Source organism: Stomoxys calcitrans, chromosome 2 (assembly GCF_963082655.1).
Source record: "Stomoxys calcitrans chromosome 2, idStoCalc2.1, whole genome shotgun sequence".
NCBI classification, from domain to species: Eukaryota; Metazoa; Arthropoda; class Insecta; order Diptera; family Muscidae; genus Stomoxys; species Stomoxys calcitrans.
In genome coordinates this window covers 153,551,481-153,567,586 of record NC_081553.1, presented here as the reverse complement: position 1 = coordinate 153,567,586, position 16,106 = coordinate 153,551,481, and the positions used below count along the sequence as shown (strand labels likewise).

The 16,106-nt window shown below is 36.7% G+C and overlaps 1 protein-coding gene and 2 long non-coding RNA genes across 13 annotated transcripts in view; 2 read left to right on the top strand and 1 right to left on the bottom strand.

Moving 5' to 3' along the window:
- The window catches only part of LOC106086255 (cadherin-86C), a 295,580-nt gene extending 288,354 nt beyond the window's left edge, over positions 1-7,226 (top strand). For 8 of the 11 annotated variants that reach the window (XM_059363859.1, XM_059363855.1, XM_059363852.1 and 5 more), the window contains 3 exons: positions 2,408-2,498; positions 4,029-4,249; positions 4,306-7,226. In XM_059363859.1, the coding sequence (XP_059219842.1) occupies positions 2,408-2,498; positions 4,029-4,249; positions 4,306-7,012 (3,019 nt within the window). In that variant the 3' untranslated portion in view covers positions 7,013-7,226. Of the gene's footprint in view, positions 1-2,407; positions 2,499-4,028; positions 4,250-4,305 lie in introns of those variants that run through there. The other 3 variants (XM_059363853.1, XM_059363851.1, XM_059363861.1) reach the window with 2 other exon arrangements.
- LOC106086257 (uncharacterized) lies at positions 7,089-8,376 on the bottom strand. Its single transcript, XR_009397363.1, has 2 exons — positions 8,127-8,376; positions 7,089-7,372 (listed from the first exon to the last, which is right to left on the bottom strand). It is a non-coding gene; the product is annotated as an uncharacterized LOC106086257 (long non-coding RNA).
- A 5,757-nt stretch (positions 8,377-14,133) lies between these two features.
- Positions 14,134-14,918, top strand: LOC131994923 (uncharacterized). The gene is made up of 2 exons (XR_009396964.1): positions 14,134-14,274; positions 14,363-14,918. It is a non-coding gene; the product is annotated as an uncharacterized LOC131994923 (long non-coding RNA).
- Positions 14,919-16,106: the final 1,188 nt, after the last annotated feature.

Genomic DNA, 16,106 nt, shown 5'->3' with positions numbered 1-16,106 from the left:
CACCCCTTTCCCAAAGCACCGCCCAAACAGGACTTATTTACTAACCATGGCAATATGAGACTTAAATAAAAGCTATTTGAGTGTAGAATACGAATTTGATATCCAAATGTGAGACCAAGTGTTTGGGGGGCCGCCCCTCCCTAGAAACACCTCCCAAAGAGGACAAATTTGCGACCATAGCAATATGGGGCTCAAATGAAAGGTCTTTGAAAGTAAAGCACGAATCTGCTATCAATATTCGGGAAAAAGTGTCTATTTGGCTACCCAACCCCCATAACACCACCCATATAGGAAGTATTTGCTGACCATTGCAATATGGGGCTCAAATAAGAGATATTTTAGAGTAGAACACGATTCTGATATATATTTTCAAGGCCAAGTCACTGAATGGCCGCCCATCCCCCAAAAGAGTCAAGTTTGCCGACTGTGGAAATATGGGGCTCAAATAAAAGGCATTTGGGAGTAGACCATGATATCAACATTCAGGACCAACTGTCTAGGGGACGTCCCACCACCATAACAACTCCCAAATAGAACGTATTTGCTCACTAAGACAATTTGAGTCATCAAGACAGTGGAGTACGATATTGATAGTTTTTAGGGCCCATACCCCAAACCGGTCATATTTGCCGTCTCTCGCAAAAAGGGGTTTAAATGAGAGGTATTTGAGATTAGAAAATGAATTTGATATCCAATTTCGAGGCCAATGGCAATATGAGGTTCTAATAAATGATATATAAATACATGAGATAGAGCACGATGCTGATATATTTTCAGGGCTTAGTGTTTGGGGGACCACCCCACTCCCCAAAACACCCCCAAATGGGGTATATTTATCGACCATCTCAATGTGGGGCTCAAATGAAAGGTATTGGGGAGAAGAGCACGAAATTGATACCCACTTTCGGGACCAATTTTCAGGGGGCCTACCCCTTTCCCAGAATGCACCACAAACAGCAATTATTTACTGACCATCGCAATATGGGGCTCAAATAAAGGTTTTTGGGAGTAGAACACGAATCTGCGTTCAAAATGTGGGACCATGTATTTAGGGCATCGCATACTCCTCAAAACACCCCCTAAAGGGTAAAAGTTCACCGAGCATGCCAATATGTGGCATGCATGCAAATGAAAGGTATTTGAGATTAGAAAACGAATTTGATAACCAATTTTGGGGCCAAGAGTTTTGGGGACGCCTCATACTATAAATTCTCCTTAAACCAATGGCAATATGGGTTCTAAATAATTGTTTTTTAAGAAATGAGCATGATGCTTTTTTCAGGGCCAAGTGTCTGGGGGACCACCTCAACCCCGAAAACACCCCTTAGTCGAACATCACTAGAAGATCGGACTGAAATAACGCCTTTAAAGAATGGAGTACATCTATCATTCAAACTTAAATGGCATTAAACCCTCCGAGCGAATTAGTAGCCCAATAAAGATCATATGGGATTCAGATAAAGGCCCTTACATTCTTACACGGTTAGTAAACCGATGTGCATATATTGTACTATTTTCGTAGCATGATATTTCACTAAAAGCTCTTTAATTGTCGAAAATAAATATTCAAAGGATAATTTTGTTCCGTATAAAGTAAAAGAAGGCGCAGCGGAGCGAGCCCATTGCAGCTAGTTTAATATAAAATTATGCGACAATTAATTCGATTAACTTTTATGAAAGTCTACAGCTGAAGGCTGAACAACTCAAGAGCAACTAGCAATTTCTTTCGTCTTCGTCTGCAGCTAAAGGATTGCGATTTTTTTACTCTCAGAAGTCGGCAAGTTCGGGGATTTCCAGCAAATTCAACATCAGTACAGGGAGTCGAAAGAGAGTGATTCTGAGTCGATCGGGTTGCTTATTAATGGATCTATTTCTCGTGCCACTGTAGTGGTGTACGGTTTTAATATATTAAAAACTTGCACCGGTATTTTGAAAAAGCTCAGTTTTCGAACTGTTTGAAAGTTCGTACTCAATACTATTTTAATTTTTTTTAGTATTGTAAACTAAAATCAATCTGTACCAAGAGGCCTATTTGCATCAGCCAACATCAATATAGTGATGTCGCCCAATTTACACTTGCAGGTCAGGCGTGGGGAATTGTATAGTCGACACCGCCCGTCTTTTTCATTACCTATCAATTGAAATGTTTATAATTACTACATAACTAATAGGATCAATTAATTTCGTGACTTAACTAATTGGATCAATTAATTGACTTTTCTGTGATATTGTTTTTTCGTTTTGGAGAAATAAATATTTTAATTATTCGTATATAAAAACAAAAATTAATTGTGTGTGTTTAAATTTGAGGATTTCTCTGCTTATCAGCACTCCTAGAATAAATCTATAATTAAATAACTTTTATTCATTGTCACTTTAATCGTAATTCTCTCTCTTTCTCTTGTAGCAAAAGAATAGTTAATATCAGTAGAACTGAAGACGATGTTCACCTAGTGCATAGGGAAATGCCAAATGGAAAACAAACAAAATCTGTTCAGGTAGATTTCCAAAAATATGATATTGAAGTTATAGAACTCGCAGCTATCGCTTAAATACTTTTTCAGACTTACTGCCAGAACCATTAACATTTTGTCATTCGATTTGTTCCCCATTTCTTTAATACAAGCAGCTGATTTGTATGAGGTGGCGAACGACCCGAGTGACAAAATATAAGCGGTTTTGTCAGTAAATCGTATTTTGTAGCTTCGATTTCAATGTCCTCTTTTATTTTACTATACTCGTATATGTTTATGGCAACATATGTTTTATTTTATTGTATTTATTTTTGCTGAACTGCACAATTGTTAATTTTTCATTTAAACTTTCATATGCTATGTATGTGCTCTGCTTTTCCCCACAACTTAACACAAAACATACAAATATAAAAAATTTAAATCACTCCTGCCAGACAATTTTGTTAATTTTCAACTGCGATTCGCAACACCGGATTGTTTTATACTACTATTTGAGTGCACAAATATGTAAAATTAATTTTTAACTGCCATGTTTGCTAGGAAACGTATCACATTTCAAAGATTATTTGGAACATACATTAAACACCTGTGTGAAGAGAAAAGCTAGTGACCGAACTTAGACCCATGGTTTCTTGGGCAAAATTGAATTCCGAGTTTTGATAACCGCTTTTTCGATTAAAAAATTGGCCCACTCTAGCAGAAATACAAGCTACATACATTATGCTGGTAACACAAGCTAATATACAAATAAAATGATTTATATAGTATGTGATTGTGTCTCTTTATTTTACTGGCATCTTAGCGTCCTACTATTGAAAATAACAAGTAAGGGCTGGAACTATATTCGCTTTTCGCGACATCATCGATTTCAAAGCAAAAAACTTGCTGATTTCATTCCGTAGGACATTCCCGCATTGCATATGGTAAAATTTGAATAAAATTGCCATTTAATCATTGTTATGTGTGTAGTGTAGTTCAAAAGAGTAATCGCGAAAAACGTGGGGTTTCAACGGTGAAAAGCGAACATGGTACCAGCCATAACAAAACATAAACAACGTTTAGATTTTATACCCTTCAGCATGGTTCCTAAATGTCGTTTTAACAAGGTCGAACTCTAATTAGAACATAAGTCTTCCTGGAGGCTATACTTAAAAGTGAAAAGGCTGAGATCGGGTTCATTCGGGCTATACTTGTTAGCCTATGAATCCGAGCCAAAATTTAGCTTAATCTCGTAAGTTTTTAAGACTGTGCTGCCATAACAGCAGACAGTGAGACGAACGAACGAATGGGTCTACGTCTTCAAAAGGAGTAAATATTTCACTGTGTTGCAAGCGAAAATAAAAAATGAAGGCTATCCCATCCTATGGTGTTGGGTATAAAAAATTATACAAATTGCAAGCTCTAACACTTACATTATTTTTATCCTACGTTGCACATTAATGTAGCTAGACAGAAGGTGTATTATATTAGTTAAACCTTAGGTTGTGGCTTATTTCAAATAATTTTTATGTTGAAGTTCGACGTAGTGACCACTGGGTTTTTGTTTATTTACAGGTCGCCGAATGGATGGGAAGACGGGAGGCATGGTCCGCGGACAAACCGGCAGATCCTCGAACGAAGCCTACCCGTTGGGAGTTCTACAATGGCCACCAACAGTTTGACGAAAACATAAGCGATGCTGTTTATGCTACGGACGTAGGCAACGTTCGCAACCTTTCTGGAGAAACCCGGCGCATACGTTCAGCAGACGAAAACCAGAGACGAGTTAAAATAAAGTAAGCTTTTTGAAATTTAAACAAAATTGAGAACTGAATTGTATGCATTTATTCAGCAGGAATACTCGTGCAACCAAAGACGATACTCATCTTACTTTTCATAATTCTAGAACTAATCTAATTAGCGATCGTGATGTTTACATTGAAGATGTCAATGATGATAGGGAGCTTATCGATGAAGAACATAAAAATTTTAGACGCAGCAAAACTAGCCGCCAACAAAGCAAACGGCACCGCAATGAGGAAACTATACAACTCCAAAATCAGATTGATGACGACTCAATGAGGCGGCATGAGATCGATAGAGGTAGCGACATCGATTACAATACAGCCAGAGGAAGCTTACGGAATAAACGCGAATTCTTCATAAAAGATGGAAATATTGAAATTTTGCAACTAATGACTAGGGACAAAACTCGAGAAAGTGCAGGTGCGGCTAAAGATGATAACATATATGTAAATGTTCCTCTCAAGAATGCAAGCTATTCACAACCACATTTGCTAATGGTCGACAATAGTGGAAAAGAAATTCTTATGAGACGTTTTATTGAGGAACAGCCAGATGGTAAACAAATCATACGAGAGCATTATCAAATCGTTCCGGGTGCCACTTACATACAGTCGCTGCCAAACGAGATACAACAGAATTCTACATTCAAAGCTGATACATTTCCACTGGAAAAATCGGGTCCTAATAGCATTGTTTATTCACAGACTGAACCAGAAGTTAAAGTAATACACACACAGCCAGCCCAAGGTTCGATTACTACCCTGCACATGGACAGCTTTCAGAATCAAATGCAACCAGGCACTTCGAATCAATCGCTCACACAGGAAATGGAGAATTCTCTTAAACACCAAAATGAGCTATTACGTCAAATCCTTTTGGAAAAGGAAAAAATTGAAACGCGTTATGTTCAACATGAAGTTGCCCTCGAGACACAAAGTTTACCAGGGCAATCCATGGCCATTGCCACACAGACGGAGTGCGAGGCCGGTACTCAAACTGAAGAAAACAAGGAATATGTACCAAGAGCAACACAGAGGCATTCCGTAAGGCGCAGAGCTCGAAGTGAGAACGATGACTCTGGATCAGATGACGACAACTATGAATTTATTCGCCTAAGTTCCCCAAATAGTCCCGATGGAGTGGTGTATTGTATAAAGCGTAAGAAACAACGCCGTCTTGGCAATTACCGTGGAGGCAATCAACCACGCAAGCGTATCGTTATGGTAGAAGAAGTAAAACGAAAAATACGTACGCCAATAAAAGAAGAAGATGATGACGAATATGACAAGGCACGGAAAAGGTTGACGCCAAAAAAACCGCCACGCAGTAGTGGTCAGAAAAAAAATAGTATTCTGCGTCGCCTGAAAACCGAGGAAACTAATCGAGAAGAGAGTAATTCGCGTTCAAAAAAAAATCTTCTGAAACACGATGTTTTAATGGAAATATCGGACTCACTAGATGAGAAGTACAGCTCTAACGAGGGACAAAAAAGAAGAGAAATACGAGTGGAACAACTAAATTACTATGATAATTCCGAAGCAGACCCCGAGGAATACGATCAAATCAACGATGTAGGGGATTTCTCAAATGATTCGGATGGTGCAGAAATTGTTATCAAAAGTAATAGATTCGCATCAAACTACAAACAGAAAGGCTCGAGAGAGTTATCATCGCCAAATGAGCATCAGTTTGAGATATATGTTGACAATGCAGTAAGAGACGGAAATGACAACCAGCAACGAAATGGGTCAAATTCAAGATCGTCGCCAGAACATCGAAACAATGGCCGCCCAGAAGCTAAACCCAGACTGTCACGAAGTAACAGTTCTCGAGGCAGCAATTCTTCTCAACAGGATCCAACAAAACGAAAGAACAACGTTTCGCAGCACCACAAAGCTCAGGTATCAAAATTGAAAACTGAAATACGAGAAGCGCAAAGCGAAACCGATTTATTGGAACATGATTACATTTCTTATAAAAGACCCCGCGCTGGCAGCGTGCCAAAATATATGGAATGGTATTACGATAAAAAGAAACCTCCAATAAGCGGACGAACGTCTACGGAGTCATCAAACAAAGGAACGCAGCAGTTGCGCAAAAATTCAGAAAAAAAAATATCAAAGACACGCTTAAATATCAAGCACGTGGACGGCATCCAACAGGATGAAACCAAGTTTAGGCCTGAACCAGCTCCTCGCAAATCACCTCTAAAAGAAGCACGAATGCTTAAAGAAGACATCGTTAAAAGCAAACAATTGAAACCACATATAGAGACTGATACCAGTCATCCATTACTACAACACTCCGAACATCGTTTTGAACGTAAGAATACACACGAAGTAGCTGTGCACCCCACAAAGCTGCCCCATTATATTTATCCTGAAACGCCACCCACTATTGGTTCAAGCAAAGAACAAACAAATTCCAAAAATGTGAAGACCAAACCATCGCCCATTAAAGAGAATAAGGTCAAAGACAATAACTCTTCTAAGTTAAACCTTTACATCGAAGATTGCAATGCACCACACCGGCAAAACGTAACATCGAATTCTTCCTCTACATCTACTCAGAAACAACTCAACGTATTAACCCTTGAAGACGATCTGGATTCCGGCATTGCAATGAATTCACTGCTGAATAGCATGGGCCGTCGAAATCCCATAGCAGAAAAAAAAAGTGTTTTTTCAATAGCCTATGATGATGTAAGCCGTGTTCAGAAGATTCCTTCCGGAGGTGAATCTCCACCCTACTAAATGAATCTATGTATGGTATATACATATCATTGAATCGTTGATTATTTCTTACATAATGTGATATACATACAAGATCTGTACAAAAAGTGTGGCATTTGTATTTATTAAGAAAGTGTTATCCATTATATGATAAACATTGTAACAAAGGTCTGTAATTATATCCGATAATACTACGGTTATAAAGGGTTTTATTACTTTAAGATTTTAAACCGTAGACCGGTCGCTTCAAAATGACTTTCTCATTCGATCTGCCATGTCCGTCTGTCGGCCCATGTATCGTAGAAATCATTGTAAAGGCCACATTTGTCCGATTGTCGTCAAATTTTGCACATGTCAAGTTTTTTGGCCCAAGAGATGCCTCTATTGTGAATGAAAAAACAAAATTAATTCCAATTATTTATACAATTGCGTGCACAAATCTTAATAATTTAATTTGACTTCTATGCCCACATGTTTTCAAATTTTATTTATAAATTTTAGAAATATTTTCATTTTTTTCCTCGTATTGTTCGACAGATAAAGCGTTACCACCTCATGGCAAACAGACTTGCACTGAAAACTGTTTTTGCGTTTTATTTTTGTCCTTTGATTTTGATACTGGATAAACAATCCAATACTAAAATAAAACAGAGCAATTAACCAGCCACAGCTCATTTATGGGCGCAAGACCTAAAATCAGGAATTTCGTTAACATTCAGTTAATAAATGCATCTTTTTTGGCTTAAAATCGCAGATCCGTCTATATTGCATCTATATCCAAATATGATACGATCTCCACCATATTCGGTACGAATGTCGGTGAATCCCAAATAACTCATTGCTCCAATTTCATCGCACTAATTGTTCTTAAACAACTTTTTTTCCAATTTGTTCGCAACCGAATAATAAATTCGCCGGTTTTGCGAGTTCAGTTTATATGGCAGCTATGTATATAGAAAAATTGTCCGATTTTACGAGATCAAAAGTCACTTTATATGAAGACAAATAAATTATGAAAATTTGTTGCACAAGCTTCACATTGCCAAAATATCGGCAAAATCATAAAACCCGGCTTAGGTAAGTATGAGAAAATACCCAGCTTTTTACCCAATATACCTTTTGGGTATTTACCCACCTCTGCATATTCGGAATGCTCCCATGCATGTGGGATGTTTTTTTTTCTTTCATTAAGAGGAAATTGAAGACCAAGCAAAACACGTGTAAGTAAAACAGCTGTCAAAATTTAACCAAACATTCATATGTAAGACATATGAGTACCAACTTGGGTAGTCTAATACACGTAGCCCTCGAAGATAAAAAATGTACGATACTTCTTGTACAGATCCTGTATAAGTTAAACACGGTTGCCATTGAAAATTTGGATTTCCTATTAAGGCTGTGTGTCGAATGGTAGCAAAGTTGTAGGGATAGTAAGTGTGTCAGTGATTGTAAATTCATTTGCGTTTTGGTAACCAACTTGTGTGCGTTTTGGTAACTTAGCCACCCACATTGCGAGCAGACGACGCTAAATTTAAACGACTAAATTGGCATAAAATAAGTAAAATTATTGTTTATTATCATTGGCAACGAGATTCTAAAAGGTTGTTATTTAACAATAATGGACGAAAGTACAGCTTTGTGTTTGTAGTTTATTGAAATGATGGTGCCGCCGTTTAGTGATTTTTCTTTAACGGTGTCAAAAGTTTGTTTGCCTGGCATGAGCTTCGTTCATCATTTTCATATAAACATAGAAGCAAATTGGAATTTGCATTCATTTTTCATGAAGTAATGGCTTCTACCGCTAAAAAATTAATACAGGTGTCTTTAAAATAACATTACTTGTCTTACTCGTCATGTCTTTCTAGTTTCCAAAGCAAGACCTAAAACATCTCTATATTGCAACGTTCGTATTTGCAATGCAACTGCTAGCAGTAATGGAAAATATTTTTGAAAAATATTCATTACGCAAGTAATTATACATTTCTGGACTTTTCCTGTATTATTATGTGGCGCGCACATCTTATTTGCTTCTAATTTTTAACGAACGTCAAAATGTTAGAAATAATTATCGATTGGCGCAGCAAAATGATTTTTTTTCTCTCCAGTGTAAAAAACAACCCCCTACGTCATTTTTACATCTCACCATAGGAGATTGCTTTCATTCGACACACGCTCTAAATCATTTTTTTCTACATGCAGGATTGCATATTGTCACATAAAAGGCAAACGTGGAACTTCAAAACATATTATAACATAAATTTTAATTGTACTAGATGAACCGAGCTCGCTCCACATCGTCTATTATTACAAAAAAAACAAAATTTTTCTTTGACTATTTTCTCTAATAAATTTGTACCCAAATACAAATAATTTGAATCCCTTAGTGCCATGATTGACAATAAACCAAATACCTTTCAGTCGATGAAACCACATTTCATGTTTGGTATATGTATATCATATACATATGTATACCGTTTTTGGGAATTTGGTTCCAAATATCTTATCTTTCAAAGTCTTGTTTTGGGGGTTTAAGGCGGATGGAGCGTGGCCACTTGGTTTCGAATGTTCCAAAGATTTTTAATTTCAGCTCCATAATGCCACGGTCGTTGGATATATCCGGTTTGGGGGTGTTTTAGGCGTTAGGAGGCCACCCAGACACTTGTCCCCACAAAAAGATATCGGATTCGTGCTCTACTCTGGAATACCTTTCTTTTAGTCCTATATTGTCATGGTTGGTAAATATGTACGGTTTGGGGCGGCCCTTGGCACTTGGTCCCGAAAGTGAAACTCAGATTCGTTTTCAACTCTCAAATACCATTCGACTGAGTTCCATACTTACATGATTGGTCCACTTATACCTTTGGATAGTGAGGCGGTCCCCCATACACTTGATCTCAATTTTTTTTAAAAAAATTTTGCGTTTGGGTTGCTATTGGAGTGTAAAAAAAATTTCTCCTGAATCGGCCCAACCATCACCGAGATCTGGCGTTTTGAAAGTCATGTGAAGGGGACTTTGATTGCAACAATGCCATCTTTTGGTTTCCCATACACTGCTGCGGTAATTGTTGTTGTTCATATTGAAAACCGCTGAAATAGTAGATTTCGTCTTTCTCTTTCAAACACAACAACAAAGGCGTTGCTGTCTTGGTTTCACAAGTCACACGTGCTCAGTGGCATAAGTTTTGCTATTAGTTATGTTTGCTATTACGACCGATCATGTATTTGATTACCTTAGTTATTTTTTATCCAAAGGACTTAATGACCACGAAAATTTTGTAAGGAGGGAAGATTGCCTGATGATGATTACTTTGAAAATGGTAGAAAATAAAAGACATTAAAAAATTATTTTCACGAGGCGTTTTACGCCATCTGTGATAATTGTAAGAAAATCGGTTCAGCCGTTTTTGAGTCTATACGAATAATATAAACAAACAAATAAAAAATGATTTTTATATACAGGATTGGAAAAAGTTTCTTCCAGTAAGATAATGGCTGACAAAAAGCTCACTAAGATTACATTAGTTGATTTTTACTTTCAGATGTTTTTTAGTAACTATAACAACCATCATTGCATTTCATGCGACGTTATGTTGGTATATTGTGCCCATATATATTTTAAGTTTCTTTAAGTAATTTTGACCCAATCAATCCAGTAATGTAAATATATTCTCTACTTTACTTTAAGTATTTATCTATCAGATGCAAACGTTTTTTTTTTATTTAACAAAAAAGAGATAAAACCAAGTCAACAATCACACTGTATTGATGAGGTTTCTACAAAATAAATTCGGATTTTATTTTTATTCTTAGTCGGCTAACGACACTAGACTTACAACACATTTAATGTAAACATTTTATTGTATAATAACATAATAATAAAAAGTATTGTTAATAATTCTTTAAAATTGAAAGTGGTTTAATAAAATGTCTTATTATTATTTAAAATGGTCATAACTATGGGTTGGTATTTTATTCAGCTTTTCCCGTGAACAACTCCCAAACTCCATATAAAAAACGTACTTGAAATAAATAAAGCCCTTTTTCCCCTAATGGCTTAAAAGAAGCACTTCAAAACCATTAATCCTAGTGTAATATGAATGCAAGATTGAGCTGGTAGAAAAAATTTCATGTAATTATGTTTGAAAAAATTATGTTGTATTGTGAAAGTTTTTCGCAATAATTCCGAAAGCTGAACAGAATACTCTGCCTATGCTAGCAATTGTTTAAATGAGTACACACACGTTCAAGTGTTAGATTCATACTGATTATTTATGTACAAATGTTCTATCACTAGAACTCCTGAAACTCTTAAAATTAAATAGTAAAGAACGAAATCCCAACGCAGTGGTATGATCGTTCGTTCTAATCTTCTGCCCTATGTACACATGCTCACACACGCAGCTAATGCAACGCGCAGTGCGACCCTTGGAGTCGTGGATGAACATATATTTGTAGTTTTTGCTGCGATCCTTAACAGCGCGGGTTCCAGTTAGTGATTTATCATCCCGATAAATCCAAACAGATGGTAATGTTTTTTTTACCAAAATTTTATGTTTGACAAATTTCACAAAAATATTAGGTCTGCTCGCGTAACGTAAGAGCCATTTTACTCTCTTTAAAAAATTTGCAAGCAAAAGTACGCGAACAACTTCCTGTGAAAATTTAAAGAAAAACAGATGATTTTTATTTTGGTTGGTGTTTACGTCGAAACACGTTATTTTCTTACTTTCGCTTTCTAACGTCAACTTCAACGTCATGCTATCAATGAGGATAGCATATATTTTTGACGAAAGATTTGACAATCATTTTTTTTAAGTTGCAACTTCCGATACAATTGGCGTGAACTCCTTCTTGTTCATTTCCAACCATTCAACTGGTAAGATCGCCTATCCGTCCATCTAATAAAATCCAAAATTGTTATACCCATCCTAACTCAGTGTTGTGTTCTTATTTTTCTATCCCTTTACTTCTTCGGGGTTTTGCAAATATAAACCCAACTGGAGGAACAAAGCAAACAAATTCTCCATAGTTTGTGTCTTTGTTCTTGGCTCATCGGTGTTTATTTCTAACTCCAGAGATTACGCTCCCATACCACATATTCATTTTGGTCCTTCGAACCGGATTGCTGCGTTGATTTGGAGACTTATATTGGGAAACACTCGAGAGAATTCAAACTCCAGTTTCATCTTTGCATAACGCTGAAACAGGTTAGTTTACATTCTTCTTTGCAAATTCGTTTGGTCATATCATAGTGCGCAAGTGGTGATAAGCATAGACACATCCATGTCTTTTGTTGTAAAAAAATAAATTTAGAATTTGTAAAGTCACAGAAAAGCAAACAAATTCTCCATAGTTTGTGTCTTTGTTCTTGGCTCATCGGTGTTTATTTTTAACGCCAGAGATTACGCTCCCATACCACATATTCAGTTGGTTTTTTTATTTGCTTGCTTGGAAAGCAAATTTTTTTTAAACAAAAAATGCTGGCGATGCTTGTGAGTTATTTTCCTTTAATAAACGTCAATTTATTAGCCACAGAGTGAAAAGGCTAGAAGGGAAGCCATTCGTATATCCGTGATCTCCGTGCCGTTGCACAGCCATCACAAATTACCGTGCAATCCCATGGCAGACGATTGTACGTACCGCATTGGCCCGATGGAGTCTTTCAGTGTACAACACAGTGCTACAACAACAACCGTGCACGAAGCCACGAATGTCATCCGTGGCGCCAAGTCGCGCAAAGCGCTGGTTCCACACAGAATCTCTACACTGATGGGGACAATCTGGATCTGCTTTGAGTCGATTACCTTACAACTGTCCTCAGCCTATCTAAATGGGGGTATACTAATTTCGTCATTCTGTATGTAACTACTCGAAATATTCGTCTGAGACCCCATAAAGTATATATATTCTTAATCGTTGCGACATTTTATGTCAATCTAGCCATGTCCGTCCGTCCGTCTGTCTGTCGAAAGCACGCTAACTTCCGAAGGAGTAAAGCTAGCCGCTTGAAATTTTGCACAAATACTTCTTATTAGTGTAGGTCGGTTGGTATTGTAAATGGGCCATATCTGGTATATGTTTTGATATAGCTGTCATATAAACCGATCTTATCCGATTGGAATGAAATTTTGCACGACGTGTTTTGTTATGATATCCAACAACTGTGCAAAGTATGATTCAAATCGGTACATAACCTGATATAGCTGCCATATAAACAGATCTTGGGTCTTGACTACTTGAGCCTCTAGAGGGCGCAATTCTTATCTGATTGAAATGAATTTTTCAACATAGTATTTTGTGCCAAAAATGGTTCAAATCGGTTCATAACCTGATATAGCTGCCATATAAACCAATCTGGGATCTTGACTTCGTGAGCCTCTAGAGGTCGCAATTATTATCCGATTTGGCTGAAATTTTGCATGACGTATTTTATTATGACTTTCAACAATTGTGCTAAGTATGGTTCAAATCGGAAGATAACTTGATACAGCTGCCATATAAACCGATCTTGGGTCTTGGCTTCTTGAGCCCCTAGAGGGCGCAACTCTTATTCGAATAAGATACACAGGTCTCCAACATATAATTTATTTGTAGTCCGAACCGGACCATATCTTGATATCGATCTAATAGCTGAGCAAATCTTTTCATTTATCCTTTTTTTTGCCTAAGAGGAAATTCTGGGAAAAGAACTCGATAAACGCAATCGGTGGTGGATGGTATATAAGATTCGGCCCGGCCGAACTTAGCACGCTTTTACTTGTTTTTACATAACTTACAAAAAATTATTAAATAAAAAATATATAAAATATTAAAAATTCTTATCTGATTTGGTTTTTTAAGTGTTTAATTATTACAATAAAGTGGAGCTTTCCAAAATTCCGTTTTCTGGGTTTTGAAGCATAAAAAAGGGTTGATGTTTCTCGATAAAACGCGGAATGAAAAAAAAATAAATAACATCCATTTACATATAAATATAGTTGATAACTAAGGTAAAACGTTTTTTAATCGTTTTTACAGTACATACATACATAGCTTTTTGCTTCATTATTTTATTGACTTTTTTCATTGTAGGTTTTTTTAATTCGGAAGTAATTTCAGTATTTTTAAATTAATTTTAAGACATTTTTTTCATTCAGGATAAATAAAATTAAAAAGATCGTATGCTCATACATCTAATGGGTGATTTTTAGCTATTATAGTTTTGGCAAAACTTGTTTTGTTTCATTGTCAACCAGTTTTGTCTATAATTTAACCATGAATCGTCTTACAAACGAACAATAAATGTAAAATATTATCAAAATGCATCCTCTGTTAAAAAAGTTCATCGCGCGCTTCTTTCATTTTTGGCTCAATGGGTGCGTAAATAAGCAGAATTGTCGATTTTGGAGTGAAGATCTGCCAGAAGCATTGCAAGAGATATCAGTGCATCCAGAAAAAGTCAGTTAGGTGCAGTTTCTAGGCTGGTGGCATCATAGGACCGTATTTCTTCAAAGATGATGCGAATCTTAACGTAACTATTAATGGTGAGCGCTACCATATCCAACTTTTTTTGTCCAAAATGCAAGAAGTTGGCTTGCATGGCATGTTGTTTCAACAAGACGGCGAGTTCGGTGAACATTTTATTTCATGTTCGGGACTGGTCAATTGGCCACCTAGATTGTGCGGTTTAACGCCTTTTGACTGGCTCATGTCTATATAGACAAGCCTGCTTCAATTGCAGCATTGGAAGACAACATTGAAGCATTTATTCGTGAGATACCGGCCGAAATGTTGGAAAGAGTATGGAAAGTATATTGGACTAAGCGTATGGACCATGGAGTCGTATGGAGTCACGGTCAACAAAAGCATGATATAATATTCAAACATTAGATTATATGGACTATACTATTGATTCAATTACAGATTTCATTAATTTTTCTGAATTGTATGCCTTTTTGTTTTTTTTTTTTTTTAAAACTTTTCTATAGCTCTTAAAAAATCACCCAGCTATGATTATAAACATTGCTTACGAAATTAATTAACACAATGTCGTTTGTGTTTTTCTTCTCTATTTGAAAAATAGTTTATGTAATATTTGAAAAAGAAAAAATATTTTATTTTCGTTATTAATTCCAGGTGATTGATTCACAGATAATCGATACTAAACTGCAACTAAATTTTATTTGAGTTAACTAAGGCGTATTAATAAGGTGGCCGCATCGGCGAATTGCTACAACAACAAATCATCTTTTTGGGAACTTGATATGTCAAAATTTGTAAACAGGGCGAAGAAAATTCAATTCGCCGTGACATTTAAAATTTTCGGCAAATTTTTTTCGACCAAGAAGAAGTGTATTAATTTTTGAGTGTCATACAAGAAACACAAATTTAAAAATGTTCGAAATTCCTATTAGATCCACACAAAACCATTAAGATGGCAGGTGGACATTGGGATTCCTCCTGAATTGAGTTCATACTATGTTGATGGACACAATAATTAGCGTACCACTAGCAAAGAGCTCCAATAGGATTATTGAGACTGGTGCTCATGGACGATTTTTGTAACCCTTTTTGGGGCTCTGGATAATTGTGGGAATTTTAGGTCATTTGAAAAGAAGAGGCTAAGGTTTGTTGACTACGAGGATGACGTTTTCACCTTCGTGTGTGGCTGTTCAGAGAGTAAACCCCCGAAAGATAAAGTTGGTGCTATTCACCCAATATGAAGTAATTTGGTGTGTTCAGGGGACCTCTCCTAGATGGGATGAAGCTATCGCCCTCACTACTGATAGGGCTTCTAACAAGCAATTGTAATGTAAGGACGCGCTGGACACATGACGGACTTACGCACTATAGATGGTTAAGCACCTTTTGTGGCACTGTCTGAATTGGTTTAGCATTATGGCTAAATGAACACCTACTTTCCTGCTTTAATTATTTTCAGGCACATAGTCCTTTCGCCATTTTGACTGCAATAGGGTCTAGAAATGGCAGATTGGAGGGAACTTCTTCTTCTTGTCATGCATGTTGGCTCTTTATCTTCTTCGTTCTAATATGTGGCATTGTACCGCCGTAAATTTTGTCTTTGTTCTTCAGCGCTGTTTGAATCTATTTCGGGGGCGACATAATAAACCTAAGT